We start from the raw sequence: 27,955 nt of genomic DNA, 5'->3' as shown, positions 1-27,955 counted from the left end.
TACCACTATCTCCTCCCTGCATTAGGGAGTAACCGTGAGGCCTTTCTCAGCGCTTCATGTGTCTATAACTCACGATAAGGACGCCCAATTACATTCGGAGTTATGCTGACTCCACTCACTGACTTGAAACACACAAGGTTATCTGTTCACACCAGCTTCCTCTGAGCTATGTATTGTTCTCTATTAGCCAGCCCCCATAGCCCAAGCCAAGCTCTAGACTCCGGGCCTATATTGAAAAGTTCTTAGCAGAAACTGCAGTTAAGATCTTACATCCATAGCTAATGGATTCTGACCCTTCATAAGTGACTGGCATGTCCCAAATGGAGGCTGAAACAGCTCTGGATCACTTCCTTTCCCTGTTCTCCCACTTAGAACTCCTAGTGAATGGGGGAGAGAGATCTCAATATTGTTGCAAAAATAATATTAATAAATACAACTTTTAAAAAAATAATTACAAACTTGTGTGCACCTTTACTAAATATTAAGAGATAGCTACAAGAATATTATAGTCAAGATGCTTGGAAATATAACAATACACATGCTTAGCTAATTACTGTATGTTACAAAATGTTAAAGCTAGTCAAAGTCATTCCAGAAGGTTTCTGCTTCTAGCTCCCAAGGACAAGCAAACATCAATCTGTGTGAACACTTTTAGGAAGAAACCTGAGTGTGAAAGGAATGTAGGTTTGTGTTATCAGAGCAATAAATCTACAGGTAAAGTGTGCCCACGCTAAATCCCCCTCCATCCTCCCCGCTTTTTTTTCCAAAGAAAAATCTTAGTTTAAACCCACTCAAAGAATTCTAGAAATAGCCTTAGTGATATTAATTTCTTTTGTAAACACACTACAGTTTTCATTCTTTAAACTTGGAGAACACTTCTGGTGGGCAATTTTTACAGAAACTACTGGCTACTTCCACCTCGTGTTCACTTAGAGGTGAAAACCTTTGTTGTTTCTCAAATGCTTAGATGGCATAAGCTTCTACTAATATGTATATTTGTAAATATTTTGTATTTAAATGCAAACTTTCATATAATAACATATATAAATCATAAGATGTTTTATGTACAAACTAAAGCAAGGTCATTTGATGCTAGTTTAATTACTAATGTAAGAAGCCATTTAAGCATAGAATACGGTAATGGTTAATTAACAGCTTAGGCTAAAGACTTTCTTAGAGTTATTTAAATTTAAAATACTGTTTTGAGAACTAAAAGCTTTTAAATAAAGAAAAGAAATTAATGGACTTTTTAAAAACAATTTCATTTCCTGTCAAACGCTAATAAAAATAAAATCTCACAAAATGAACTGAATAAAAAAAGAGTTAAAATTAACTTTAAAAGTTATCTTAAAAGTTATCTGAATATTCACATATTTATGTACACCCACAGAGAGAGCTATTAAAGAAATGTTGCATATTAGAAAGACTGCATATTTAGGAGATGAAAGTATCACCTAAGCCAACCCCTAAGGCATGGAGCCAATAAAAGAATAACAGCAACCAACTTAAATCTGAACAAGCATTAAAGAGGTGTGTTTTCATATAATTTAATAAAAATAATGGTAAGGGTACACAAAATTCTAAAGTGAGCACCCCACACCCCTGGCTACTCAGCTTCAAAAGCAAGCACTCCTCAGTTCAGCCTTTCCACCTCTAAAAGGAAGCTGCCACAGACAGATAAGAAAAACATAGAAGAATCAAGAAGAAACCAACCCAAGGAAACTTCCCCAAGACTTCAACACTGATTGGTAAGAAAAAGTTAACTAAAACACTGTCAGGGTTAGATATAAAAGTCTCATAATGATTTTGTTGGAATACTGAAATAAATTAAGACTAACAGTTTCTCCTGTTAATCACCAACTGGTTAAAATGTATTTCTGGAAAGGAGAGGAGGACTAAACACTGGTAAACAAAAAAAAGTAGGATTTAATTAAATTTAAAATGTTTAATATTGGTTAATTGGCCTGTCTCAATACAACTCCTTAAATGGCTTCTTCTAAGTAACCGATTTAAATGTTTTCTTCTGTTTCATAGAATGTAGTTAAGATTGTTGACTTTGCCAACTATAAACTGGCAGGTTCATCTACCCTAAAATCTCTGGAGTGCTATCTCTGTTAAAAGCTCTACACAAAGAGACAGAGAGAAAAATTGTAATGGAAGTAACCAGTTTATCATTTGTGTTTATTGTTTTCTTATTCTTTTCTTTAATTATAAAATAGCCATGGTTAATAGTTGTGATTATTTTTCTTGGTCTTAATCATGGTGTCCCATAAAGTATGTAAAAGAACCTCTGTGACTCAATGGTGAGAACCACACCCCTGAGTTTGTAGTAAGACAAAGAATTAGTCAGAGCTGGCCTGCCATTTCTTGTTTCTCTAAACTAAATATTTTTAGTAATTTTTAAAAGAAAAGTAGTAGATGTCCAATTCCTTTCCATCTCACATGAACGATGAGAATTTGTCTGTTATATGAATGCAGATGATAGAGTGCATAGGACTTATCCTCAATTCTAGTTTGGCAAAAGCTTTCATGCCAGAGGACAGGTTTGTGTACATATCTGGCTCTCTTTGGCTACATGTCTACATGGGTGTATGTGATACTACTGCCAGATTTTGCTAGTGACCTATGCATCACTGGCAGAGAACAGTCTAATTCTCATGTTGCCACCTTATAACCAAATGAGTCTCAGTCCCACTATGCATCCTAAAGAACTGGAGTAGTGGATAGACCTGCTGAACGTAAGAAAATTGATACTCTTCTTGGTCCTCCCCCAATTACACCGGGCACAGACACATCAGGAACAGGCTGGGGTGCCCCATTTGAATCACTTGTAAATCCAAGGTTCTTGGTCTCAGGACAATCTAAAATGTCATATGAACATCTTGGAACTGAAAGCCATTGCATTGTGTTCCTTCCTTCCTCCAAGCCACCCATACTGCAGACCTTTGTTGCCAGCACAGAGTGCCCGAGGACAGCAACAGTGGGGTTCGTTGCCTGGTGTGCTTCGCGCCAATGAACATACCAGGGTGGAGAAGCAAACAAAGTTTGAGATCTCAAAGTGGTGCAAGGAGACAGGCACGTCTCAAATCAAGCACACCAACATAAGAAGCCTTTATCTTTTATACAGTTTGCAGCAAGCCTTTCCCTTCTTCCCCTGTCCTTTCTCACCCCCCCTCCTCCATTCCCACCTCTCCCCCTTTCTCCCTCTGGTTACATTACACGACCTTGGCTGTGCAGCTTGTTCTCAGTGTTTCTTTCTGCAAGTAATCTTGTCCTTTAGCTAGAAGCATATACGTTTCACTTATCACTACTGCTTCCCAGCTGCTGGCCTGTGAGGTTAGTAAAGTTTAACATGCAGGGGCTTTGATTCACTTTGGCCTAGAGCTGGGGGGCTTCATCGAATCTCGGGTCTTCCAACCCCCCGAGTTACCTAGGGTGATGCCTAGTGACACCAACACCTTGATCACAGCACCTCAGCAATACACTATAGTGCAAACCTGAATTAATAAATAATATATATATATACTGCAATACTTCAAGGGAAATGGGTGAAATTCTCAACCCCCACATTTTCTCAGTAAATGGGCTTTATATGGGGCCAGTAGGAACACTATTCTCCTCATTAATAGTGGCAGGGCACAGACCATCCAGGCATCTTGTCCAAAGGCATCACTATTGTTGTGGTCTTGCTGAACATTACCTCTCAGCATTAAACATAGGAGTTTATAAGCTATACTACTTAAAGACAATTGACAAATACCCCTAGTTCAGAAATGTGGCAATGTTTTGTTTCTGTTCTCTTTATGTTGGCAACCAAAGCAGCCATATTAAGAATCATTTGAATTAAACATTTATTTTTGGCACGTTTGAGGGCTACATTGGTAGTGGCCAGCATTAGTGTGTTGACATTTGGTTATTTCCTTGACTGGGCGGGAAGAGCAGAAGCAGCTGGAGCCTATTAGTTTCCCAGGAGCCAACCTGGTGCATATAAAAAGAAAAGGAATAATAAATCACTGGCTGACTGATGGAAAGACCAATAGCTATATTGAGAGAAACAGTCCACATGCAAAGGACAACAACTATTCTCTTGCTTGTTTAAAACTTAAGGAAAGGGATGGGGACTTTTGTTTGTTTACCTTGAACCTGAAGGCAAAGGAAATCAGAGATTTATTTTGTTTAACCCCAAAACCATGGATTTAGGATACCAGAAGAGCAAGATGTAAAATAGTGAATCCTTATGCAAAACTTGGAAGAAATGTGATAATTTACATGGCAACTTGTGAAAAGTACAGATGATTTTTTTCCCTGATAGGATCATGCCTTGGGCACCACGTATATGCAGAGCATCAAGTGAGTATCTGAGAGATCCACTGTGCTGTCATAAAGGCTCCCTGCCTGGATATGGTGATGTTCCTGTGGGGGAGGGGGGACATGGTGTGCTCATTTGTGATCTGAGAATCCAGCTGGATTAGTCTTTTGAAGTAACTGGAGCTTAGGACTCGGGAACTCACCCTAGGACACGATGCCCATCAAACCAATTGGATGGATATGTGGGCAGGTGATCAAAAGATTTTCTGGACAAGGTACGTAATCCTGGTTGTGATCCATTTAAACCCCCAAACCTTCCTTGTCCTACCTATTTGTACATGTTACCACCACTTTGTTTAATTGATTAGGAGGTTTTGAATTGAATCTTTAATTGTTTCTTTTTTACCTCAGTTTACCTAATCCAGAGAGCAGTTGTGGAAATTATAGATGAGATTAAGGATGAATTTCCAACCATAATTGGATTGCAACAATCAAACCAGGTAAAGGTACTGAACTACTGTATTTGATTGCCATTAAAGTTCTGATAAAGGTATTTCCCCCTTCTTGTTTAAAATATTATGAATGTGTTTTATCTACCATTATTTAATAAGACATGTTCTGCTGACATTGATATTTAGTCATTAAATAGTTATTGGAGCAGGGACTGGAACCTGGGTCTGCCAGATGGGTGCTCTAATCTCTGGGCTGTAGAGTCATGTCTCATTCTTTCTCTGGTGGGGCTTCTCCACTTCCATTTTGTGCTGGGCCCAATCTGGAAACTGGCCTCTGAATTGGACATTGTAGGTGAGATAGGCAGGGGAATGGCCTGAGCTGTTTTATGGCATCAGGATTTAGATGGCTCCATGCATACCCACTGGCAGAAATTTAGGGGAATTTATCAGCAGAAATGTAGGTGCCGAAGTAATTTGTGGGCAACTGAGTGGAAGTTTTGAGAATCTTAATTTGAAAATCTTAAACTGCCTCAAGTGGCAGTTAGATGCCCAAAATCTTTGTGGATGCAGCCTGCAGTCCTCCATTCCTCATCCATAAAATGGTGATAAAATTTCCCTATTTCACAGAGATGTTGTGAAGGTAAAATCCATTAAGGCTTGTAAGGTGCTCAGATTCTATTGTGATAGATCCTCAATTCCTTCTACACTTTCAGTTCCACCGATACTGGCAAATCAGACCTTGAAGCAGGACATCAATTCCAATCCTTCTCGTAGAAATAAAATTAGGAGAAGAAGGCCTGTAAGAAGTTATTGCCTGAAACACCCAACATCTGCTTCCTCTGTTCCTGCTCTCAGGCTGCAGAGCATCTCTTGCAGAAATGCTGTGACTAGGTAGACTTCTAACATTACAAATTCATTCTCTTCTCCTTCAGTTCTGCCATCTTCCTAGCTAAACAACTCCACTTAGACAATTTAATTGAATCTCACATCCACAATCCCAACCACCTCTGATCACTCCTCAAACCCTCTCCTCCTCCTACCTGCACTTCTCTGTGCACAAGTTCTTGCCAATTTCTTCCATGAGAAAATTGACAAAATACAATATGACCTTTCACCTTTTTCTACAACTCTCTCTTCTTCCTCCCTGTCACAGACACAGAAGTTTCTCATCTGTTCTCCTCTAAGCCTTCCTCTTGCCCCAGTGATCCAATCCCAGCCCGTTTGATTTCCCTCATGCCCACTCTCATTCCTTCCCTTACTCTTCTTGACCTCTTGTGCGCCTCTGGCTCAGTTGACTGGATGAGGGCAGTCTAGCCTAGTGGTCAGAGCAGGCATCAGGAACCAAGGACTAGGATCAGAGTCAGTAGTGGGAAGCCAGGGCCAAGGATCAAGCCAAGGTCAGGAACTGAAGCAAGCAGGGTAACCGGCAAGGAGGGGTTGAAGGCAGAGGCAGGCCAGAAACAAGGCTTGGTGTGAGGCAGGAATAAGGTAACAGGAGCAATCACAGTGGTGGGCATGAACATTGAGCCAATGTCCCAAAAGCCAGCCTGTTGCCCCCTCCAGCCAATCAGGTGGTGTAGCTGATCAGACAGCTGTTGCAGGCCAAGTGTATTGAGGAAGCTGCCTGGAGACTAGCTCTGCAGCAGATCCTGATTCCTGACACTCTTTCCCCTCACAACACAAGCAAGCTTTAGTCTCAATCCACCCATGATCCAGCTTGCCTCTCCAGTTAGTGCTGCATCCTCCCTTCTCCCTTTCGCCTTTGAGCTCATTAGACAGCAAATGTAAACGGCATGTTCAGAGTCCTCTCCTCCAGTTCCATCCTAGACCATGTCCAACCAGCTTCTATCCTTTGCACTTAACTGAAAATTGCTAATGCTCTTGAAATCTTGTCCTTCCTTGCCTTCTGTGACTCTGTCCTTTCCTGATTCTCCTCCTACCTCTCTAACCGTTTTTCAGTGTGTCCTTTGGAAGATCCTCCTCATTCCCTCTCCAACTTTTTCTCCCTCCTCATCCCTTTCTTTTCTCCCTCCACACATATCTCTGAAATCTCATCCATAAATACAAATTCAGTTACCATCCCTATGCTGATGACTCACAGATCTACCTCTCTACTCCAGGCCGGTCCCATTCTGTCTAAACTAAAACCATGGTCTGCCTCTATGATATTGCTTCATGGATTCTAGCCAATCAGCTCCAGATCAGCATGGCTGAAACAGAGTTCTTAATTTTTTCCACTATAGTCATCTTAAATTCAGACCTGTCTTTTCGTCTTCACATCCAGGCTATATCTAAATCTTGCTGTTTCTTTCCACATAACAACTCTTAAGATTTCCTGTCCATTTACACAGCTATAACTCTTGTCCAAGGTCTCATCTCACATCTCTATTACTGCAACATCCTTCTCACTTGCCTCAACGAAGTAAATTTCTCCCTGCTCGTATCTATGCAGAATGCTGATGCAAAGATCAATTTCCTTGCACATTGCTTTGACCACATCACCTTGCTCTTTGAATCCCTCCACTAGCTCCGTCTTCTCTATTGCATCAAACATAAACTACTTATTTTCACTTTCAAGGCCTTTTACAACCTATCCCCACCCATCCTACCTATCATCCATTCACTATTAAAATGTCAGCTCCCACTTCTGATCAGGTCATGAGGCCAGCTTCCATCACCAACTCATTAATCAAATAAGCACCTTTGTGCTTTCTCCCAAGCTGCCCCTCACACTTGGGAGATGCTCCCCATAAATATCCACAGAGCTAACTCATTATCCTCCTTAAAATTCTCCTTTTCCATTATGCCTATAAAAAACTTGACCACAGTTAGGCTGCTGGCATGCAGAGACCACTGACAATCATGCTGACCAGTATCATCTCATTGTTTCCTTGCACTTCCCCATCTAACTCTGTCTGTGTCCATCTGCTGTCTCTTGTCTTATACTTGGATTGTAAGCTCTTTGTGACAGAGTCTGTCTTTTTGGTCTGTGTTTGTGCAGCACCTAGCACAATGGGGTTCTGGTCCATGACTGGGGCTCCTAGGTTCTACAATAATACAAATAATACAAAATAATAATAGGAATAATACAGCAATGTCTATTGAATGTGTTATAATTTGTATTGCAGTAGTACCCAAAGGCCTCAATCAGGATTGGGATCCTGCTGTACTGAATGGTGACCCAAAGAGCTTAAAATATGATAGGCAACAAATGCCTTTTTCCATTGCCATTTAGGACTTGATCCTGCTCCTGCTGATGTCAGTGGGTGTTTTGCTATTTTAATAGGCTTTGGATCAGCCTTAAATGAACAAGTAAATATTTATTTCACCTCTTATTGAGATTGGCATCAATAATCCCCACTTTCTATTAGGGGACTAATATGACTGAAAGAGCAGCTACAAATGCCCCCACCCACCTAATTACATTACTGTAAAGCTCCCATTTGGGGAGTTTTGCTTGAGTAAAGATTGCCACTGATTCAGGTGGGAACAGCACTACTAAACCTGCTTGTGGACAGTGACAAAATGTAATTTACATTTCTTCCTTGACAACATGAGCTAGAGTGTGTGTGTGGATGCATATACCATATATAATAGATATGGTGACATTATAGTCATTAGGTTCTAAGGGCATTGTGATACATATAAGGGCATAAGAACAGCCATATTGGGTCAGACTAATGGTCCAATTAGCCTAGTGTCCTGTCTTCTGACCGTTGCCACAGCCAGATGCTTCAAAGGGAATGAACATCACAGGGCAATTTATCGAGTGATCCATCCCATGTGGTCCAGTCCCAGCTTCTGGCAGTTGGAGGTTTAGGGACACCCGAAGCATGGGATTGAGTCCCTGACCATCCTGGCTAACAGCTATTGATAGATCTGTCCTCCATGAACATATCTAGTTCTTTTTTGAACCCTGTTATACTTTTGGACTTCACAACATCCCATGGCAATGAGTTCCTCAGGTTGATTATGTGTTGTTTGAAGAAGTACTTCCTTTTGTTTGTTTTAAAATTGCTGCCTATTAATTTCATTGGGTGACCCCTAGTTTTTGTGTTTTGAAGAGCTAAATAATACTTCCCTATTCCCTTTCTCCACACCATTCATGATTTTATAGACATCTATCATCTCTTTTCGTTGTCTCTTTTCTAAAATGAACAGTCCCAGTCTTTTTAATCTCATCTTGTATGGAAGTTGTTCCATACCCCCAGTGTTCTAATTTATCTTTTTTTGAGATGAGCAACCAGAACTGAACAAAGTATTCAAGCTGTGGGTATACACCATGGATTTACATAGTGGTATGATGATTGATATATATATATATTCCTTTCCTAATATTCTGTTAGCTTTTTTGACTGTCACTGTACAGTGAGTGGATGTTTTCAGAGAGCTATCCACAATGATCTCTTTCTTGAGGGGTAACAGCTAATTTATACCCCATTATTTTGTAAGTATAGTTGGGATTATGTTTTGCAATGTGCATTAATTTGCACTTATCAATATTGAATTTCATCTGCCATTTTCTAACCCTGTCATCCAGATTAGTGAGATCCTTTTGTAATTCTCTGCAGTCAGTTTTGAACTATCTTGAGTAATTTTGCATCATTTGCCACCTCCCTGTTCACCCTTTTTTCCAAATCACTTATGAATATGTTGAACAGCACAGATACCAGTACAGATCATTGCGGGACACCACTATTAACCTCTCTCCATTGTGAAAACTGGCCATTTATTCCTACCATTTGTTTCCTATCTTTCAACCAGTTACTGATCTATGAGAGGACCTTCCCTCTTATCCTATGACTGCTTAGTTTGCTCAAAAGCCTTTGGTGAGGGACCTTGTCGAAGTCCAAGTACACTATATTGAGTGGATCATGCTTGTCCACATGCTTGTTGACCCTATCAGATAATTCTAATATACTGCTGAGGCATGATTTCCCTTTAAAAAAGCTTTGTTGACTCTTCCTCAACATATCATATTTATCTATGTGGCTGATAATTTTGTTCTTTACTACAGTTTCAATCAATTTTCCTGGTACTGAAGTTAGGCTTACTGGCCTGTAACTGCCAGGTTTGCACTTGGAGCCTTTTTTAAAAATATAAGTTACATTAGCTACCCTCCAGTTATCTTGTACAGAAGCTGATTTAAGTGACAGGTTACATACCTTAGTTAATTCTGTAATTTCATACTTGAGTTCCTTCAGAACTCTTGGGTGAATACCATCTCGTCCTAGTGACTTATTACTGTTTAATTTATCAATTTGTTCCAAAACCTCCTCTATTGAGACTTCAATCTGGGACAGTTCCTCAGATTTGTCACATAAGAAGATCAGCAAAGGTGTAGGGATCTCCCCCATAGCCTCTGCAGTGAAGACTGATACAAAGAATTCATTTAGCTTCTCTGCAACAGCCCCATCTTCCTTAAGTGCTCTTAAGGAAGCATCCAGTGGCCCCACTGACTGTTTGGCGGGCTTCCTGCTTCTGATATACTTTAAAAAATTGCAATTAGTTTTTTTGACCTTAGCTAGTTGTTCTTCAAAAAATTTTCTTACCCTGCCTTATTATATATATATTTTACACTTGTCAGAGTTTAAGCTTCTTTCTATTTTCCTCACTAGGATTTTACTTCCAATTTTTAAAGGATTTTTTTTTTGCCTCTAACAGCCTCTTTTACTCTGCTGTTTAGCCACGGTAGTGTGGTCCTCTTACAGTTTTTTAAATTATTATTTAGGGCATAAGTTTCATTTGAGCCTCTATTATGGTGTTTTTAAACAGTCTCCATGCAGTTTGCAGGCATTTCACTCTTGTGACTGTTCCTTTTAATTTCCATTTAACTAGGCTCCTCACTTTTGTGTAGTTCCCCTTTTTGAAATAAAATGCTACTGTGGTAGGTTTCTTTGCATTTCCCCCCCTACAATGATGTTAAATTTAATTACATTATGGTTGCTATTACTGAGTGGTTCAGCTATTATATTCACCTCTTGGACCAGATCCTGTGTTCCATTTCAATGCGTATTCCTTCCTAAATGTTTTGAGAACCTTATGTGGTTTTATTTTTTTATTTTTATCACATAGCCAATGGTACAAATCATTTAAGGCAGATCCTCATCTGGTGTAAATTGTCATAGCTCCATTTATTTCAGTGGAACTATGGCAAGAATCTACCTCGCATTTTTTTTTCAAGCAACATTGCATAGGGTTTAGTTACAGGACTCCCATTGATTTTTAATTGAAATTGCACCTCTGACCAATATCAGATGAAATACAGGTCACTACAGAGCATACAGAAACACATCTTTGTATCTTACACATGCAAGGAACTATTTCTCTCATTTAGTGCCGTCACTGAAATTCATCACCCTCACTAAATCCAAGTGGTTAGAATTGTGGAGGGAAGACTGCTATGGAGTACTCATACTTGGATCTTTCTCACACGGTCACCCTGTGGCCAGGCTATTATTCCAGTGTATGGACAGGAAAAATGACTGATGCTACATTTTACCTAGCTACTTGGATCATTGTATCCCTCTAATTACAGATCATGAGGTCCATTATAGAGCCGATACAGAGCTTCCCTCCACAATCTCTCTGACCACAGTACAATCACCATGGGGCTTAAGTGGTGCAAAAGGCCTTGTCCCCCCCCCCACCCCAGCATTAGGGTAAATTTCACACTAATCAATTGATTAGGTTTTCTTTAACATTTGTTTGAATCCCATTGGGCTGTAGGATGCAAGGTAAGGTTTCTAAGTGATAACTACCAGAAAAGCACGGAAAAAAGATTTTGTCAGGCTTCATGTTTTATGTTACTTGTAATATGGTAATGCTCAAAGGCTCCTATCAGTACTGGGCCCCCTTGATTTTAAATCAATATTTGAGGACTTCAGTAACTCAGCCAGAGGTTATGGGCCTATTACAGAAGTGGGTGGATGAGCTTATGTGGCCTGAAAAGTGCAGGAAGTCCAACTAAAAGGGATGATCCCTTCTGGTCTTAAAGTCTGTGAATCTATGATAAGTGCTGCATAAATACAGATGGCTCTTCCCTGAAGAGCTTACAATCTAAAAAGTCACTTACAGGCTAGCATATAAGCAAAGTATTATCAATGTGATAATAGGAGCCTCTTGCTAGTTTTTTAATATATGTCAGCTGTATATGCTGACAGCCCCTCAACCTGCAATGTGTACTATTAGCTTGCCAGTTTTTAGTGTGTGTCTTGGAAGAAGTGGGTGAAGAGGAGGAAAAGGAGGGATTTGAAGGGGAGAGTAGTGCCTTTCTTTGTCAGCTCAGGAATGACATTCCAGGCATAAGTGGCATCATGGAAGAAAGAGATGTTTGTGGGAGAAGTGGGCTCAGTCAAGGCTGGCATTGTCAGAGCAGAGGAGCAAGGGAAAATGCGTTCAGAGATGAGCAGATGAGTAGAACGTATTTTAAAATGTTTACAAATATAGAAGTAGAGTATGCCTCTATCTTAAGCATTTCTAATATGCCCATCATTGTATTACCAGGTGGCAATGTTGTAATTAAAATTGGTAAATCACCAACAATAAACCATTAAACTCTTTTGGCTCATATCAAGTGTTCTCTCAGTTTAATCTGATACATCCGCTATTAGGCCCTTTATGTTCTAAGCTGATAGACTCTCTCAGCTAGAACACCTACATCTCCAAATTTATATTTTTAGATTTGCTTTTGATGCTGAGTCTGATGGAAAATATGATGAGCTCTGCAAGATGACAGAGTCTCCTGGGAGGTGCTGACTCCATCAACATCCATAGAAGTAAAGTACTTCTCAAATTCAGATGATAGCTGCACTTTCCTGCTTGCTGAGCCATTGTAGGGCTGGGAATACTGCAAAGGTCATACACCTATTACAGGAGAAGGGTAGTCTTGTGCCCACTAGCCAAACAGGAACTACAAAAGCTTTTTCTTCTTCTAGATGCTAACTGTGCTACATAAATGTATGTTGTTTTCCAGTAAAATATTCTGGTACTTTCTATATGAATATGGGGCAGGATTATCTTTTCCTATGTGTTTAGATAGTGTCTTGGATATTGCCACAATTCAAGTCATTATATGTGTTCATTATTATTTGTAGAGTTAGATAAATAATGATAATTGAGCTTTTAATAAAATAGCTTGTATCTCTGCATAGCCTCAGTATCAAAGGATTATCTTTGGAATAGCCTTTCACTCTCCATAAAGTCAGGATATTCTAAGAAATTCATTTTAGAATCATATGCCATATCATTTCTCGAACACTTCCCTTTCAGGAAATTGTTCCCATTCTACAAGCATCCAGATCAGTTGTGGCAAGTGCATTCTCTTCATCTCCTGGAGTAAGAGTTATTAATGGGCTAAACACAATATCAACATCTTCAAAATCTGTTGCCAAAGTCTTGCAGCCACAACTTGTACAAAATTTTGCAGAGTTAAATACTATGTCTCATCGTCTTCTGAAAAATGTAAACATACCAAAGCAGCCTCTCTATAAAAATCAGGTATGGGAGCATTAGTTCAATTGCTAATTATTTAGGACCTATTCTGACGTTCTTTACATGCAATGTATTTCAGGTTTTCAAACTACTTTCAATTAAAAGTTCTGTTCCACAGCTCATTCAAGCTACTGTGTGCAAAACTGGAATCTTTACCATCTTGATCTCATTTTTTCCCCTATGAATACTTTCACCTCTATTACATAGTAATTCATACGGGTACAAATCCTGAAGCCGTTGGTTAACTCATTCAGTTAACATGCTCACTGGGCCAAAACAGTAGGCATTTTGCCTGAATAAGGACTGTATACAAACAGATGCTCTGATTGCACCCAATATCTGTGAGTGGTGAGGACCCTGTGTACGTGGTTCTCCTCCTTCCACATGGAAAGAGAGCTTAGCCAGCTCTGCAGCAGCATTAACTCTCCTCCTCCACCACTACTTTCTCCTATAACCCACAGGCGGCCTGCTGAGTCAGAAGAATAGGCAGGCTGGTAGAAGGGCTGTGGTGGATGCTTGTGATTCCTATATGTTCTGGTGACCCACACAGATGACAAAATGAATGTAAATATACACATTTTAGAAGTGGACATGGATATAGGGAACTGCTCTTAAAATATTATCCTGTTGAGCAGCATTGATATTTTGGCAGCAAAAAAAAAAACTGTTTTAAAAAATGATTTTTCCTTCAGGGTAGAACATTTTCCCTGTTTGATGTGATCTCCTATCCAGCAAAGACTGCTCTCACCAGCATAATGTGTGCTTCCTACGCAGCACTAATTTATGTGGTAAGTATAAACTTCTTAGTTTTGCAACTGATTCTGCCACCCTTACCCACAGTGCGTAGTGCCTTACTCCATATGTGAAACCAATAGGACTATGTGCAGCATGAAATACTACTCAATGGGTAAAGGGGACAGAATCAGGCATTTTTTGATCAATTCAGTTTCTTAGGGCTTGTCTATACTTACGCGCTGGTTCGGCGGCAGGCAATCGAACTTCTGGGTTTGATTTATTGCGTCTTGTCTGGACGCGATAAATCGAACCCAGAAGTGCTCGCCGTCAACTCCGGTAATCCTGCTCGGCGCGAGGAGTACGCGGAGTCGAGGGGGGAGCCTGCCTGCCGCGTCTGGACTGCGGTAAGTTCGAACTAAGGTACGTCGACTTCAGCTACGTTATTCACGTAGCTGAAGTTGCGTACCTTAGTTCGAATTGGGGGGTTAGTGTAGACCAGGCCTTAGTATTCATGCTATAGTAACGTAGCCATCAGAATAAGGTTTAAATGTTGTCATCAACAATGAGCATTTCAGTTTTCCCTCTGTTCTTTTCATACAGGTAGCTGCATGACAGGCGGAATGAAATGGTTATTTATTTTACTCAAGTTGCATTTGGGTGTATCATATACATGTTTAGGCAGCCTTGCAAACTTGGTCACAAACCAAGGCATAAAAATCTACTCCCCTGTTCTCTGCTATGTTGATTGATAATGGAAAAACTAATGATATTTACTCACTTATAAAAAAAATAAAAAGAACCCATAAAACCACCAACTACTTACCCTGGATAAATGGGATGCTATTATTTTTCAATGCTGCATTAAATTGTGTGTCATGAATTTGTGGCTAATGATTTGCTGATTCTTTACTCAGGATTATTTGCCCCTCTGACCCATCCCCTCTAGCCTGTCTCATAGACTTTAAGGTCGGAAGGGTCCATTATGATCATCTAGTCTGACCTCCGGCACATCACAGGCTACAGAACCTCACTCACGCACTCCTGTTTCAACCTCTGACTGAGTTACTAAGTTACTCAAATTTTCATGTAAAGACTTAAAATTACACAGAACCATCATTTACTCTAGTTAAAATCAGCAAATGACCCATGTTCCATGCTGCAGAGGAAGGTGAAACCCCCCCAGAGTCTCTGTCACATTTCCCAACCCAAACATTGCAATCAGTTAGACCCTGAGTATATGGGCAAGACCCACCAGCCCGGCATCTGGGAAAGAATTTAATGCATAACTCCTAGTCCTTCCCATTTAGTGTCTCATCTCCGGCCATTGGAGATATTTGGTAATACCAGTCACGGATGGACATATGGCATGGTATACAATCTCATCATACCATCCCCTCCATAAATTTATCAAACTCAGTCTTGAAGCAAGTTAGGTATTTTGCCACCACTACTCCCCTTGGACGGCTGTTCCAGAACTTCACTCCTCTCATGGTTAGAAACCTTCGTCTAATTTCAAGCCTAAACTTGCTATGGCCTTGTTCTTGTGCCCATGTTACCCTTAAATAACTTCTCCCTCTCTGGTGTTTATCCCTCTGATATATTTATAGAGAGCCCTCAGCCTCTGTTTTTTCAGGCTAAACAAACAAAGCTCCTTAAGTTTCCTCTCATAAGGTTGGTTCTCCATTTCCATCTTAGTGGAGTCCTTCTCTGCACCTGTTCCAGTTTGAATTCATTGTTCTTAAACATGGGAGACCAGAACTGCACACAGTATTCCAGATGAGGTCTCACCAGTGCCTTGTATAATGGCAATAACACTTCCCTACCTCTACTGCAAATACCTCGCCTGATGCATCCTATGATTGTATTAGCCTTTTTCACAGCCACATCACATTGGCAGCTCATAGTCATCCTGTGATTGACCAATACAACCACGTCTTTCTCCTGCTGTTTCTTCTAACTGATAAGTCCCCAATTTATAATAAAAGTTCTTCTTGTTAGTTTGTAAGTGCATGAACTGCTTCTTCCCCACCCAACTCCTCCCAATCCTATTCTCTTTCCCTAACCAGTCCCAGTCTCCACTCCATAGACTTCTCATCCCATTATTCTTACCCACCCAGTCCTACTCACCACTTCCAGGCTCCCCATTCAAGTCCCTCTCCTCAACTACTTGCCCAATCAATCCCAGCTCCCCACAACCACCCTGACTCCTGTCTCCCATCTCCTCACTCAAACAGTCTCAGCTCCTTGCCTCCTCCTCTGATCTGTCTTCCCCCCATTTTCTCCTAGACCCACTGTGCCTTCCTGGGTTCTTCATCCAATCTCAGTTCTCCATGTTCATTGAGGATTGAATCTTGGTGATTTTAGCAGCTAAACGCTTTGTCATCTCTACTAAGCATGGGTGAATGGAGATTTTCCAAGGTTTATAACTTGACCATATGTGATAGATTTGATAGATACATCCCTGACACAAAGCCAACGCCTGCCAAATATAAAGTCCCTGCTCCAAAGCCTGGGGGCTCTAGAGCTTCTCAAAGAAAAAGTGACCAGAATTTTATTAAATGGCAAAACATTTTCCCCTATTCTAATTCTCAGAAATGGCTGAACTGTTTTGGATTAAATTTAGAAACAAAAAAAACCCAGACACCTGGCATGGAAAACACCAGCCCTAACAATTAAAGTTTGGCAAAGATAAAAGCAGCTGAAAACAGGGTCTTATAATAGCACGTTTCAGGCTATTGACACCACCCACCTGTATCCACTTAATATATTTTTCCCCTATATGGCCTTTATCTGTTTGTGTCTTGAGATTGTTAACCCTTCAGGGCATGGATTACCTCTTTTCTAGGTATGTATAGCATCTAACACAATGGGGACCCAATCCCAATTGGGGACTTCGGGTACTACCAGATTATAAATATTTTCTAATAACTAACGAACTTTTTTTTTAAATTAACCCACTCCAGGCATCCTAAGATATCCAGAATGATGGTTATTTGCACACTGTAGGGAGCAGAGGCACTATTCTACTTCACATAAAACCTGATTTGTGTGAAGTGCTGAGTGCTAACACCCACTTCCAGCAATGGGATCTAAGGGCATCCAGCTCTTTGCAAGAGACATTCAGCATGTTACAGCCTAGGTCCATACTTGACTCATTACAGGCTCCATCCTATCCTGCAAGGTACTGAGTGCTCTCATTCTCATTTAATTCTATGAGACTCAAGGTAGCTTGGGAACTGGCAGGATTGGGTTTGCACATCCAAATATGTTGCTAGATGTTCCATTCCAGGACCTGTTCAGCTTCTTATTGCTTAATTACAATCAATTGCCTATATGTTTAGAAGCCTGAAAAATAAAAAGCTGGTATCCGAAAGATGAAGTATTTTTTGTCTAGTAGAAGTTTCATAATAATGTATCTTTTAGTATTTTTCCAGCTCTTGTGGCTACAATCTCCTTAGTATTTTCTAGTGTCATGTACTATAGTTATCTGTCAGCAATATTATCTTAAATCAGGGAATAAAACATTAAAAGTCTTATTTTGTGACAAATGTACAAAGTTGGAATATTTTCGAGTTACATGCATACTGCTCAACCTTTGTGTCCATTTATTCTTTTGCACAGAGACTGGTTTGGCCAATGTACATGGCAGAGGGGCATTGCCAGCACATGGCATATATCACATTAGTAGATGTGCAGCTGAACGAGCCCCTGGTGTTGCTGACATGGTTAGGTCCTATGATGGTGTCCCTTGAATAGGTATGCGGACAGTTGGCAACGGCATTTGTTGCAGGGATTGGTTCCTGGGGTAGTGTTTCTGTTGTGTGGGGGTAGTTGCTGGTGAGTATTTGCTTTAGATCGGGGGGCTGTCTGTAAGCGAGGACTGGCCTGTCTCCCAAGGTTTGTGAGAGTGAGGGATCGTCCTCCAGGATAGGTTGTAGATCCTTGATGATGCGGTGGACAGGTTTTAGTTGTTGTAAGTATTTACAGTAATACATTCTATAGGAGAAATGTGTAATAGTAATAACTGTTTAAATGTTTGATAGACATAATGGCATTGACCCTACTAGTAAATTCATTTAGCTACAACTGTATAAAGTGTGCGGCTACTGTGGTGATGTATAAAAGCTTGATCCTATGAAGTGCTAAACATAGTAGCCCTGATCCAAAAAGCACCTAAGCCTCTGCATAATTTTAAGCATATATGTAGTCTTACTGAATTTGCTGGGACTATTCATATGCTTAACTGTATTGGATTGTGGCCAGAGTGGTCAGCACCTCAAAGCACTGAGGCCTTTATTACTAAGATACTAGTATGTATTATAAAACTTCAAAATAAAGGGTACTTATTATTTATTTCAAATATACAACTCCACATTATGGTTTTCTTCAACTAAACTATATATCTTTATTGTATGTAGGCAGTCTCTATTAACACAGTACTAGGGAAAATAAAACACATTGTGCAAGATGAAAAGACCTCAAGAGAAAACGCTAAGAATGAGGAAGGAAAAGATGTATTCTCCAAATATGAAGATTTAGCAAGTTTCCCTGTATCCTCTCCAGAGAAGCAAGTCTTTTCTGAATTTCCTGCTGAAGATTCAACTAAGAGCAGCATTCACATCCTACATTCTGCACTGGATCAAGATACAGTACTTAGTAGTGGTAACTGAAGCTCAAACATGCTTGTGAGCTTTTTGTTAGTGCATTGAATGTTTAAACAAAAACACTTAACATATACAGAATTTACATTCTCTATTTGTTAATAAAATAATAATTAGTACAAATAGTTTAATGTCTTCAGAGTTCCTTGACTAGTGAAAGAAAAAAAAAATCTAGGTATGTGTCACTCAGAACAGTTGTGGCTGAGGGCCTTACTATGAATGTTTTTAGTGCCATGTTCTATAGCATTTAAATTTCTTCGTGACACAAAGTGTTGTGTAAATTTCACTGATTATGCAAGTAAAAGCATGGGATTTTTTTAAAGTCTGGAGTCTAGTGTGTTCCTTTTATACCAAATTCCACAATTCTGGCCAATGTCTAATTGCAGTTTTTAGCAGACAGACACTGACTGTCAAGGATTAATGTGTATTTTGTCTCCTTTACGGTGGTTCAACTTGCCAAGGATGTTTCTCTCATTTTTTCCCTTTATCCAGACTTTTCTCATCTCCTGTCTTGATTCATTGGAGCAGGATGTTTGACTTCACAAAATGTTACAAAGTTTAAAAATAACCATATTCAATCATGTCAGAAATATGAAAAAATAGATTCTCTTTGGGCTCTACCCAAAGCATTAACAGAATACTCTCCTGTGTCCCATTGTTGCTAAGTTCTGAAGAGGCCATGCAATCTCTTATGCTTCATTTTTAAATCTCTTTAAAACTTCAAAAGCCAAATTTTAATGAAGTGAGGCCCCAGGTCCACAAGCACCATCTTAATCTAGCATTTAAACACACCCCATTACTCCTTAGTCCATGCAAATACATGATGTACACATACAGCTCTACTTATGTATAAACAGAGATCTGCCCATCTGTGATGGGTTACATCCCCACTCCAGGGTACCACCTGATATACTGGGGTACCCGCCTGTTCCCCCTTACACTGTCCAGCTGAGCCAGGCCCTCAAACCTCTGTCAGCACACACACAGGTAGGGACACAACCAGCTTCAGAAAGACACAGACATTGAAATCAGCTCTGCATGGGAAGGCTTCAGCTAAGGAAATGCCCAGCACTCAAGTGTACATCCCCTCTGGAGTGTAAACCCAAAATTGTATTGTCTTGTGCTGCACAGAGAATTGTCCAGCAGCGTAAGCTCATGAAATTCGCTTCCTTCCTCAATATGGAGGAAGATATGCACAGCTTTTGTCCCCTCCAGTTATGAATTCCACAAACTGGTTTCAGAGAAAACAAAAACAAGTTTATTAACTATAAAGGATATAATCACTTAAAATCTAAGGGATTGCAAACAGATCAAAGCAGATTACCCAGCAAATAAAACAAAAATGCAATATAAGCTTAAGATACCAAAAACCTGGTTCAAGTAGTAGGTTCTCACCCTAAACATTGTTTTGGGCAGATTGCAGAGGTTCTTGAAGGCAAGCTGCTCTTGCTTGCAGCTTGAAACTCCAGGCACTTCTTTCACAGGCCAGACACCTTCACAGACTGGGCTCAGTCCTTCCCCCTCCCCCCACCCCCACACACACTTTGGGTCTTTGTTTTTTAGATGTTTCCTGCAGTCATCCTGAGCAGAGATTCAGTGAAGAATGAACGCTGATTAAGTCACTCCCCAGCCTTAAATAGGTTTTACATATGGCATGAATCCTTTGTTTTCCAGTGTGGTTCCCACCACCACCCTCAGTGGAAAAATACTGGTATTCTATCATGGAGTCCAGTACCAGGTGACAATCACATGACATGCAGTGTCAAAGCAGCCATGAGTCAGAGGTTGTTTGTAGTATCCCAGGAAAGCTTCTCAGGAAGGTGGGAGATTAGTATCTTCAAAGACCTATTGTTCTCCCTAATGGTCCACTGACTGGTCCCCAGCTAGTCAGCCAGACTGGTTGCATTCTGTCTGGTGGGCATTCCCCAGGTGCAAACACTTTTGTAATACAGATGTATAGTCAATATTCCTAACTTTAGATACAAAAATGATACATGCATATGTATAATCAGGATAATCAAATAGGATAATCAGATTCAGTAAATTGTAACCTTTCCAACGATATCTCACATGCCTTATCTTGCAATAAACATAGTTATGCTATAATCATATTATAACAATATTTCTATGAAGAATATGGGGTGTAGTGTCACACCATCCTTCACCAGATTCAACTATACCACTAAAACAAAGATGGTGCTCTGATTAGATCAGCACCTGGATGAAGAATAGTTGGTTGAAGCAGAAGCTGAGCAAGACAAAGAATATGTTGGTGGGCAGAGAAAAGCACTATGAAGAATTTACAGAAACAGTGCAAATACCTTCCTTTGACTGAAGGTATACCTTCCTAATTGGTGAAGTCAATCTGTAGTTTACGAATGTTCCTGGATTTCTCAATGATGCTAAGCTTTTGCATAACACAAAACGTGAGTAATGCTTTCTACTTGATCCAGTTGGCTATGAGATTCTGTACCATCCTGGCAGACAGACAATGACCTGCCCTCAGTTATTCACACCTTCACCAGCTCCTATCTGGACCACCATAATGCAATATACCTGGGCCTGAAGCCTTCAATGCCTAGGAAACTCCAACTAGTACCAAACTTTGCAACACATCTCAATAACACTGACTACCATAAACACATCAGCCCTGTGCTCCACTCTCTACACTAGCTTCACCCAGAATATTGACTCAAGTTCAAGGTCTTGGTCTTATCTTGAATGGCCTGACCCCAGAGTATCTGAAAAGTCACCTAAAGCTCTGGGCTAAGCACTGTGCTGGACAACTCTGAACCTCAAGCACAATGGGACTTTCTACCATATGAGCAAAGCTCATCTGTCCAAGAGGCACAGCTTTCTCTGGGACTAGTCAGACTGTGGAATGAACTGCCCCAGTGCCTCTATCACAAACTTCGCCACTTTCTGCTCCAAGTACTGGGCACACACTTCTTTGAACTGCCTTGTCCAAGATACCTTCTGATAAGTGTTTACATTTTTTAAATAACCCAAAAACAAAATCCTACACTGCACATCCAATTTTCCTCCAGAGGAAAGGATGACAGAGAACTCACATCTGATAGATGTTTGTCATGTTGGTTAATTGACTATTGGAATGTGCTCAGACATTACCACGATGAAGGAGATACAAGTACTTATTTAGAACAGAACTGGGGTAATTGCACACACAAAAGTAACCATGCAAAAGCACATTACAACACACAAGTGCTTTGTACCTCACTTTATGAAACTCTGGTCCTATGTGTTAAGATAAAATAAAAGGTTTTTCTCCTGACCTGCAAATAACATAACATTAAAAAAAAAAAATCTCCCAATTACATTGAAATGACTATAGTTCTAAACTATTTAATGTCTTAAAAAAAATTCTATCCTTCAATGGATATTTACCATAACATTTCAAGATGTTTTTATAAATTAATTAAATGCATTATAATATTCCTCCTCCTAAAGGTTAAAAGATTTTAACTCTAGCCACAGAAGATTTAACACTTCAAATATTACAGACTTGACTAATGTACAGATATTAAACTTGTATTTTATTAAAGGCAAATATAAAACTGCACTGGCACAAAGCTAATTCATTATAGAGAGGGTCTTGACCTTTGTTTATGATCTTACTCATTTCTACATTACTTAATGCTTTAATAACAATAAGATTAATCTAGAAAAAATCTGCATATCATTCTGTGATACTGATAATGCCTTGTACACAGACACTGGTATTTTGCATTATGGCCACTGATTTTTAAGTTCAGGATGTGCATTATTTTTTCATATCAGAACTTCCAGTCTTTTTGTACTTATCAGCATAGTAATCAGAGTCACAGCTGATAGATAAGTCCGAAGGAGTCACATAAACGCTTCCATTGTCTACAGTAACCTTGTGAGTTCTTTGCTTTATTCCTTTTGATCGCCATTTTGGTGTTGCCGATGGTTCTGTAGGGTTTATTGCTTGATATAAGCCTTCTCCTGTTGCCAAAGTAATTTTATACTTGTGCCAAGGGCAAATAATGCAGGGCTGTCCATTGATATCCTGGGGAAAAAATTAAGACAACCCACTGAAATCTTACTCTTCCCTATGAAATATCTCTAGACCAGGAGTCGGCAACGTTCGGCACGCGGCTCGCCAGGGTAAGCACCCTAGCGGGCCGGGCCAGTTTATTTACCTGCTGACGCGGCAGGTTCGGCCGATCGTGGCCCCCACTGGCCGCGGTTCGCCATCCCGCGCCAATGGGGGGCGGCGGGAAGCCGCGGCCAGCACATCCCTCGGCCCGCGCTGCTTCCCGCCGCCCCCATTGGACCGGGACAGCGAACTGCGGCGAGTGGGGGCCGCGATCGGCCGCACCTGCCGTGTCAGCAAGTAAATAAACTCGCCCGGCCCGCTAGAGTGCTTACCCTGGCGAGCCACATGCCGAACGTTGCCGACCCCTGCTCTAGACCAACACATAGCTTTGTGGCCTAGTTGCAATGCCCTGTACTGCCGTGGCAGGAACACTGGGTTCTGTTTTTAAAAATAGCGACTGGAATACCAAATCAGATTACTGATCCAGCTAGCGTAGCCTGTTTCCAACAGTGGCCAATGTCAGAAGATTCAGAGTAAAACCCATAATGCCCCTAACTGGCAACACTCTATCATAATGGGATGTGTGTGTTTAGATGACAGGGATTCTTTCTGACTCCAGATAATAAAGATAATATCCATTTTTATTTTCAACAGTGTGACTGGAGATGTTTTTACTTACTCACATTTTGACAGACACCACATCTATCTATGATGTGGAAACACAAAGCATGCTGTCAGTGTTTTATAAAGTAAGTGTGTCCAGTAAGTGCCAAATAATAATAAATGATATTAAACTATTTGTTTCAAAAGTACCTAAACTTGGCCTCCTGTCCCTCAAGCCACCAGGGAGTTGGGGGCATTGTGGAAATTGAAAAATTAAGGACTGTTAAAGATAGTGGTCCATTATAGAGAGAAAGGGCCAAATTTTGCTTTCAGCTACACCAGTTTAAATCCAAGGTAACCCCATTGATTTCAGTAGAGTTACTGCAGTGTTACTAAGAACATTATTTATCCCAAAGTGAGAAAATAATATACAATTGGGATTAAAATGTAAAAAGATTTTGAATAATTGTGTGTTATTTTTAGAATGTTTATATACCTCTATCTCTCCAAGATGTAAAGGACCTCCTGCATCTGAAACATAGTGGAATATGGAATTAGAGTCAAAACTCACACTAGCTTACTTTAAAAGTTGTACATACACACCAAGATGATAAGTGCAAACAATCTTACGGTAACAGCGACGGTCCATGGCATAAAATTTCCCTTCATGGTAGAAAACGACAACTTCTCTGTCATGGACACTGGCTGTTATTCTTTGGGACTGTTTTATGTCTTCTTCTTTACCAACATATACAGGAGCATCAGCCTTCACTTTATCAGGTATTTCAATTGAGCTATGCAAATCCATGTCCTTTAGTTAAAAATATTAAAAAGCCACTTTATAAAACATTAAAACAATTAAAGTTTAGGGTTTCTACACAAGGACACTTTGGATACCAAGTCATTCATAAAGCTATTTAACCAAAATATCATAAGCAAAAGTTTTGGTGAAAATATATCTATATAATATTAATAAAACATTCCTGCTTCATAACAATGTATAGCCAGTCTGTTAGATAAAAGAACAAATGTCATGGAACCTATTCATTAAAGTTCATTACTAGACTTAGGTCTTGGGTAATAGCAACACTACAGTTAGGAGCAAAACAGAGGTTTAGAATCTAAACCTCTTTTCATTCATTTATGCCAATCTCCAGAAAAACTCCATATAAACAAAAGCAAATGTGCTAAAACTACTTTTTAGATAAAGTCAGGGTTGGGGATATACACTGATTTAAGATAATAAAAGGGTTAATGTTTACCCGCAAAAGAAAAACAAAGTTAAAAAAAAAAAGTCTTTATATGTACAGAGGAGAATGGGCACAAGGGGGGTAGGGAGGAGTAACCAAAATGGGACAGAATCAAGCTCTAAAGGGGATAAAAGCAATGTCACATCAGTACCTTAGATCCATACTAGAGCATGACAGAGATGAAGAATGGATGAAGAAATGAAGTTGCAAAGTAATGAGTGCAGTTCCCTTCTATAGCGCCATCACATCCAGGCCTGCTATGTTCTCTATGTATCAGCTCTGATAAGTGCTGCTTTACTGAAAAAGGCTTTCTGAAAGACAGTGGAACTGGTCTGAACAGCAAAAAAAGGCAGGTTTTGTGTGGGACACAGCATGGCTGAAGTGAACTTTGCAAGAACTGATAAGAGGAAGGCTGCGGCTGGGCTGATAAAAGAAGAGTAGAGTTGTTTGCTTCTTTACTCCTTATAATTATCTCATAGCTGCCTTCTCCAGAAGGAATCTTGGAGTCACATTCATTTAAAACAGCATTTAGAAGTTTTTTTAGAACATTCCTATGGCCATTCACACATGGCAAACAAATAATTCTAAATCAAATATGTGTGTCACAGCCTCTGCAGATTGGTGTAAACACCATGGTACTTTCCAGGCTATTTACCAGCTGATTATGCATAAATCAAATAGCAGTATAGCTCCTTCAGGCAGTCCCATCCATTTCTGTTTCAGCTCATACCATGTTTCTATTTCTAGCTAAGATTTTATAGTAATTATTAGTCACAGGAATACATTATCCTGAGAGGTTTCAGAGTAGCAGCCGTGTTAGTCTGCATCTGCAAAATGAACAGGAGTACTTGTGGCACCTTAGAGACTAACAACTTTATTTGAGCATAAACTTTCATGGGTTGCCCACGAAAGCTTATGCTCAAATAAATTTGTTAGTCTCTAAGGTGCCACAAGTACTCCTGTTCTCATTATCCTGAGAATTACTCACTTCTCTTTCACAGCCTGCTTTGTAAATAAGCACAGGTACAAAATATTCTGATCATGAGACTGGGAACTGTAAACTCCTGATCTCTAATATTTAACCTTCAGCAAGTCAGGCCAAAATTTTCAAATACAGTGCCTACAATTAGGCACTCATCCTCATTGAGGTGCTTAAATATAAGTGAGCTGATTCTGCATGATGATGGGCATCCAAAACTCCCACCAAGATTGATGGGAGTTTTAGCTGCTCAACACCTCTGACAACCAGGCCACATTTATTTGGTTGTCTAAATGTAGGCATGCACCCAAATTTGACTCAGAGTTAAAAAGGCTTCAGCTCAGCTTGATTTTGCTAGCATGTTTTGCACCCACATTTAATAGTTGGGGCAAGTGCTAACATTTAAATATTAAACGTCGTTTTGAAGCACAATCAGGCTGATGTGTTAATAATAGCATATGCTCCTACAATTAACTGCAGGACCAAAACTGCCCCAACAAACGGCAGGTCCGACAAAGAAAGCCCTTGCGACTGACAATTCGAATCTGAGTAGAAAGTCTGAAGGAAGCCTGTTAAGGAGCACTGTGGCAGGCAAAGGGTTTCTAGCACTGAGGGAGAGAGAGAAGGGAATTCTTGCCAAGGGCAAGCTATAATTAGACCCTTTTTTTTCAGCCACTAATGGCCACTCTCTCAGCTGGAACCAGCTGGGAGCTGGTGGTGAGCATGGGAAGAACTGGCTAGAAGTGGATATTCTGGCTCTGACAGAGCTGACATATGGGAGGAGGAGGCAGGCTCCTTGCCCACTGGGAGCGGCAGCCTCCTTAAGAGAGGGGGGATTCCACGTCGCATGACAGAAGCCTAATCAAAACCACGCCAGCCTTCGTCTGGTATCCTTCCTCCTCATCCTCTGGGCCCGGCTGAGCGCTTCCTAGCCCCCGCCAGAAGCAGCAGCTCTCTCCCAAAACACTCAGCTCTCGGTTAATCCCCGCCGAGGAAGTGCTACGGAAAGAGGAGTGGCCGAGCCACCTGCCCCCTCCACATGGCGCTATGGGCGCTCTAATTTTTGGCCGTTCCTCGGGCAGGCTCGCGCCCTCCTAAGTTTCCATCCTGCAGCTCTTGCCGCGCAGCCCTGCCAGGCCCAGGGGAGCGTGGCCCCAGCCCCGGCTCCCACCGCCTCAGCAGAGAACGGGGAGCGCCATGGCTGCGCTATCGATCCAACAGCCTCCCAGGGCCCCATGCTCAGTGCGAGAAGCAGGCTGGGCGCGGGCTCTCTGGGTCTGGCCGGAGGGTGCCGGTACAGGTGGGGCTCGAGCGAAGCGGAAGGACCCGGGGAAAGCCCGCTTCATGCGTTCCCGGCCGGGCTCGGCTCACGAGCCCCATATTTAACAGCCGTTGGTGTTCGCTGTGGCGCGAGCCCCCGGCAGGGAGCGGCTGGCAAAGCGAACAGGGCTCTGTGCCGGCGCGGGGGGAAGTGGGGAGTCGCGCGCACCCGAAGGAGCTGACAGATCGTGACGGCAGCACCGCCTCAGCACACACTGGATCCCAGCCGTCACTACGGTGCAGACAGACCCTCTTCCAATGTGCGTCACACACAGCCGGGCCAAGAGACATCACTGCGCCGCCGCAGCCAGCCTCAGGGCCCACCCCACTGGGGAGACTACAACTTCCGGCAGGCACCGCGCTCGCTCGGACTCTGATAGGTCGCAAAACAGAGCTCGCGCCAAGCGTTCTCCGCCGGTAGTACCAGCCCCTTCTCCCCCCATGAGTGGGTCCAACAGCGGTGACCGACCCAGTCAACTCCCGGCGAGAAGCCGCAAAGAAACACGTGGCAAGAGACCTACCAGGTGATTGGAGCCCTGAGCGCCATGTGACACGTGACGAGCGCATATCCTGCACGTGACTCGAGGGATTCCCGGCGATGGAGCCAGGCTCCATTGCCCCCTAGCGGGAAGGCGCAGTACTGCGCGCTGAGCGCTTTGGAGGCTTGCACGGAAGGGAGATGTGAGGGTCGCATCCGCCCAATGGGGCGGGGAGCACAGTATGTGCAGCCTTTGCTGGCGCTGCTGGCTCCCAAAACGTTTGGGATAAAAGAGCAGAAATTCAGAGGGGGGACGTCTGCCCAGGGCCGGCTCTGGCTTTTTTGCCGCCCCCCCCCCCCGTGCGCGGCAGGGGAGGGCGCCGAGCGCAGCCGCGGGCTGCTTTTCCCGACCGGCCGGAGCGCCGCTGGGAGGGCGGCGAGCCCAGTCGCGGCCCCGCTTTCCCCGGCGGCCGGAGCCGGAGCATCACGCCGCCCCCCCTCCAGGTGCCGCCCCAAGCACAAGCTTGTTGGTCTGGTCCCTGGAGCTGGCCCTGCTTCTGCCATCCAGAAGCCCGGGGGGAAGAGCCATTACCCA

At 41.6% G+C, this 27,955-nt stretch overlaps 2 protein-coding genes across 6 annotated transcripts; one reads left to right on the top strand and one right to left on the bottom strand.

The window, feature by feature from the left end:
* SPATA9 (spermatogenesis associated 9) lies at nt 1–20,342 on the top strand. Of its 3 annotated transcripts, none has more exons than XM_065599220.1 (6): nt 1–4,350; nt 4,720–4,808; nt 13,032–13,259; nt 13,946–14,041; nt 17,610–17,744; nt 18,407–18,971. In XM_065599220.1, exons 1-5 carry the CDS (start codon nt 4,293–4,295, stop codon nt 17,742–17,744), a joined length of 606 nt encoding a protein of 201 aa, XP_065455292.1. In that variant the 5' UTR covers nt 1–4,292; the 3' UTR covers nt 18,407–18,971. The 3 variants fall into 3 exon arrangements, with proteins under 3 accessions (XP_065455292.1, XP_065455290.1, XP_065455291.1); XM_065599218.1 differs by having other exon boundaries at nt 1–4,583; XM_065599219.1 differs by having other exon boundaries at nt 1–4,583; nt 17,610–20,342.
* Nucleotides 19,885–27,387, bottom strand: RFESD (Rieske Fe-S domain containing). Of its 3 annotated transcripts, none has more exons than XM_042855823.2 (5): nt 27,052–27,387; nt 24,735–24,894; nt 23,964–24,144; nt 23,830–23,864; nt 19,885–22,700 (listed from the first exon to the last, which is right to left on the bottom strand). In XM_042855823.2, the coding sequence occupies exons 3-5, from the start codon at nt 24,139–24,141 to the stop codon at nt 22,431–22,433; spliced, it is 483 nt and encodes a 160-aa protein (XP_042711757.1). In that variant the 5' UTR covers nt 24,142–24,144; nt 24,735–24,894; nt 27,052–27,387; the 3' UTR covers nt 19,885–22,430. The 3 variants fall into 3 exon arrangements, with proteins under 3 accessions (XP_042711757.1, XP_005306948.1, XP_005306949.1); XM_005306891.5 differs by having other exon boundaries at nt 24,735–24,890; nt 27,052–27,369; XM_005306892.5 differs by lacking the exon at nt 24,735–24,894 and having other exon boundaries at nt 27,052–27,379.
* Between the last annotated feature and the right edge of the window lie 568 nt (nt 27,388–27,955).

This window comes from Chrysemys picta, chromosome 6, assembly GCF_011386835.1.
Source record: "Chrysemys picta bellii isolate R12L10 chromosome 6, ASM1138683v2, whole genome shotgun sequence".
Classification (NCBI taxonomy): domain Eukaryota; kingdom Metazoa; phylum Chordata; order Testudines; family Emydidae; genus Chrysemys; species Chrysemys picta.
The sequence above is the reverse complement of the archived record's forward strand: the minus strand, read 5'-3'. Positions and strand labels throughout refer to the sequence as shown.